The sequence below is a fragment of the Microsporum canis genome, genomic scaffold, assembly GCF_000151145.1.
Source record: "Microsporum canis CBS 113480 supercont1.7 genomic scaffold, whole genome shotgun sequence".
Taxonomy (NCBI): domain Eukaryota; kingdom Fungi; phylum Ascomycota; class Eurotiomycetes; order Onygenales; family Arthrodermataceae; genus Microsporum; species Microsporum canis.
Genome location: NW_003299163.1, coordinates 895111 through 896860, shown reverse-complemented (window position 1 = coordinate 896860; position 1750 = coordinate 895111). Strand labels below are relative to the sequence as shown.

The window sequence follows — 1750 nt, the reverse complement described above, 5'->3', positions numbered from 1 at the left end:
TCACAGTCAGGGCCACAGCGGAATTCCACCTCAACAACCCCAGCATCAGCAACATGTAACGCAACCGCCACTAGCATACCGAGGCCGCCCTCCTGCTATTTAAGTGATGCTTTTTTAATCGTTCAGCTAATTTAAGAGGAAAACATGAGACAACCTTGACCTGCTTCTTGCATCTTTGCATATGGCGTCCAAATCTACCCTATTTGCATTGCACCGGATCGGACACCAATTACGGCGCGGCTCACTTGGTGCTCAAAACTTGGTTTATTGGGAGTTTGTTTCTCTTTTGTTATTGGCTTTTTCTTTACACGGAACAAACGGTCTGGTATTTGTTGAAATCTTTCTTTTCCTCTCTTTTTCTATTCTCCTCCCCCTTTTTTTTAACTATCTTCCTTATCCCTTTCCTTTTTACATATTCTTGCTTTCCCTCAACTTTTTCTTTTTCGCTCTTCTTCCCCATTCACTTGCAAATCTAAAATGATGAAAAAAATGCTCTTGACATGCAACTGACACGGTAGCTTGGATAAGACTTGATCTGCTAAGCATACCTGCCCCTTTTTTTATTTTTAATTTCACTCCTACCGAACCCCATTCTCCCCCCTCTCTTTCTCTCTCTTTTCTTTACCTTTTTCCCCTTTTACAGATGCCATGCAGGAAAATGTGGATATGTGCATGCTGTTATTACTCCGTTTTCCTCCGATTTCCTACTTCCCTCCCTTCTCTCTGTGATTCTGATTTCTCTTCTGGATATCTCTATCCAACCTTTTCATGCATATTCATTCTACCAGCTAACTTACCCAATGCCCTATTCTGCAAATACCTACATAAGTTATGACAACCAACCCCAACCCTTTAATTTCTGTACCTTCTTTCAATTCTTTTCTTCTTCATTGACCAACTTTATTGATTCCCCAATTTTTCTCTTTCTTTCCACCCCTTTTCCCCTTTAATTTGACTTCTTCTACTTCTTTCACAATACCTTCTTCTCAACTGCTTGCATTTTCAGTCGAACCCCTTTGCTTTCCTAACGTCTCAATATACATTAGCTATCTTCTGTCGGCTCCCGCAAAGACTGCCTGACGACGCTCCCAATCCTTACTTTCCAGCATTGCACGACACATTCGAGTTATATCAAACTAGCTGCTTTCGGGAAAAGAAGCGCAAGGTGCAGGGATGCATAAAAAAATGGGCCATGGGAGGACGGACCCGCCTCATGTCACGGACAGCGGAACAGAGAGTGGGATCTAAATTTGTTTCCAGAAAGGTTCCATACGAAAGCGAATCTCAGATCCGCTTGGCCGCATTGGTCTGGAATATGCAAAGCCATATATATAATGCTCCCTCCCATCCCTCCGATTAAAAACAGTTCCCTGACGATTGCCCCTGAGAGCAGGAACCAGCCTTGACCTACAAGGGGCATAGCACCACTACTTGTCAATGCGTATATCTCATGCCATATTCGCTTCCCCCAGAGTCACAGGCTGCAGGAGTAAGACATGTCAACTAAATATTTATATCCCCATGCTGATATCATGATCGCTTACTTACTCCATGCAGCGGTTCGGAGATTCGAGGACCCGAGAAAAGCCATTGGATAAAGGTTCCATGTCCACGATTGGGATCTCGGAGTAGGTGCTTAATTCGTATTGCAATCTTGGCTGCCTGCGGACAGGGACACCCATTTTTACGGTCAATATCCCGGCTGTTTGACGGAATCGATCCCTGGGGAGTAGTTTTTATTTCTTATTTC

At 43.7% G+C, this 1750-nt stretch overlaps 2 protein-coding genes across 2 annotated transcripts in view; one reads left to right on the top strand and one right to left on the bottom strand.

The window, feature by feature from the left end:
• The window catches only part of MCYG_07514 (rho-GTPase-activating protein), a gene marked incomplete at both ends in the record, with an annotated part of 3934 nt that extends 3827 nt beyond the window's left edge, over positions 1-107 (top strand). The window contains one exon of the mRNA XM_002843685.1: positions 75-107. Coding sequence (XP_002843731.1) covers positions 75-107 — 33 coding nt within the window. The remainder of the gene's footprint in view (positions 1-74) is intronic.
• An 879-nt stretch (positions 108-986) lies between these two features.
• Positions 987-1682, bottom strand: MCYG_07513 (uncharacterized protein; the record flags this gene model as incomplete). The annotated part of the gene is made up of 3 exons (XM_002843684.1): positions 987-1024; positions 1274-1407; positions 1549-1682. The coding sequence occupies 3 exons, from the start codon at positions 1680-1682 to the stop codon at positions 987-989; spliced, it is 306 nt and encodes a 101-aa protein (XP_002843730.1).
• Between the last annotated feature and the right edge of the window lie 68 nt (positions 1683-1750).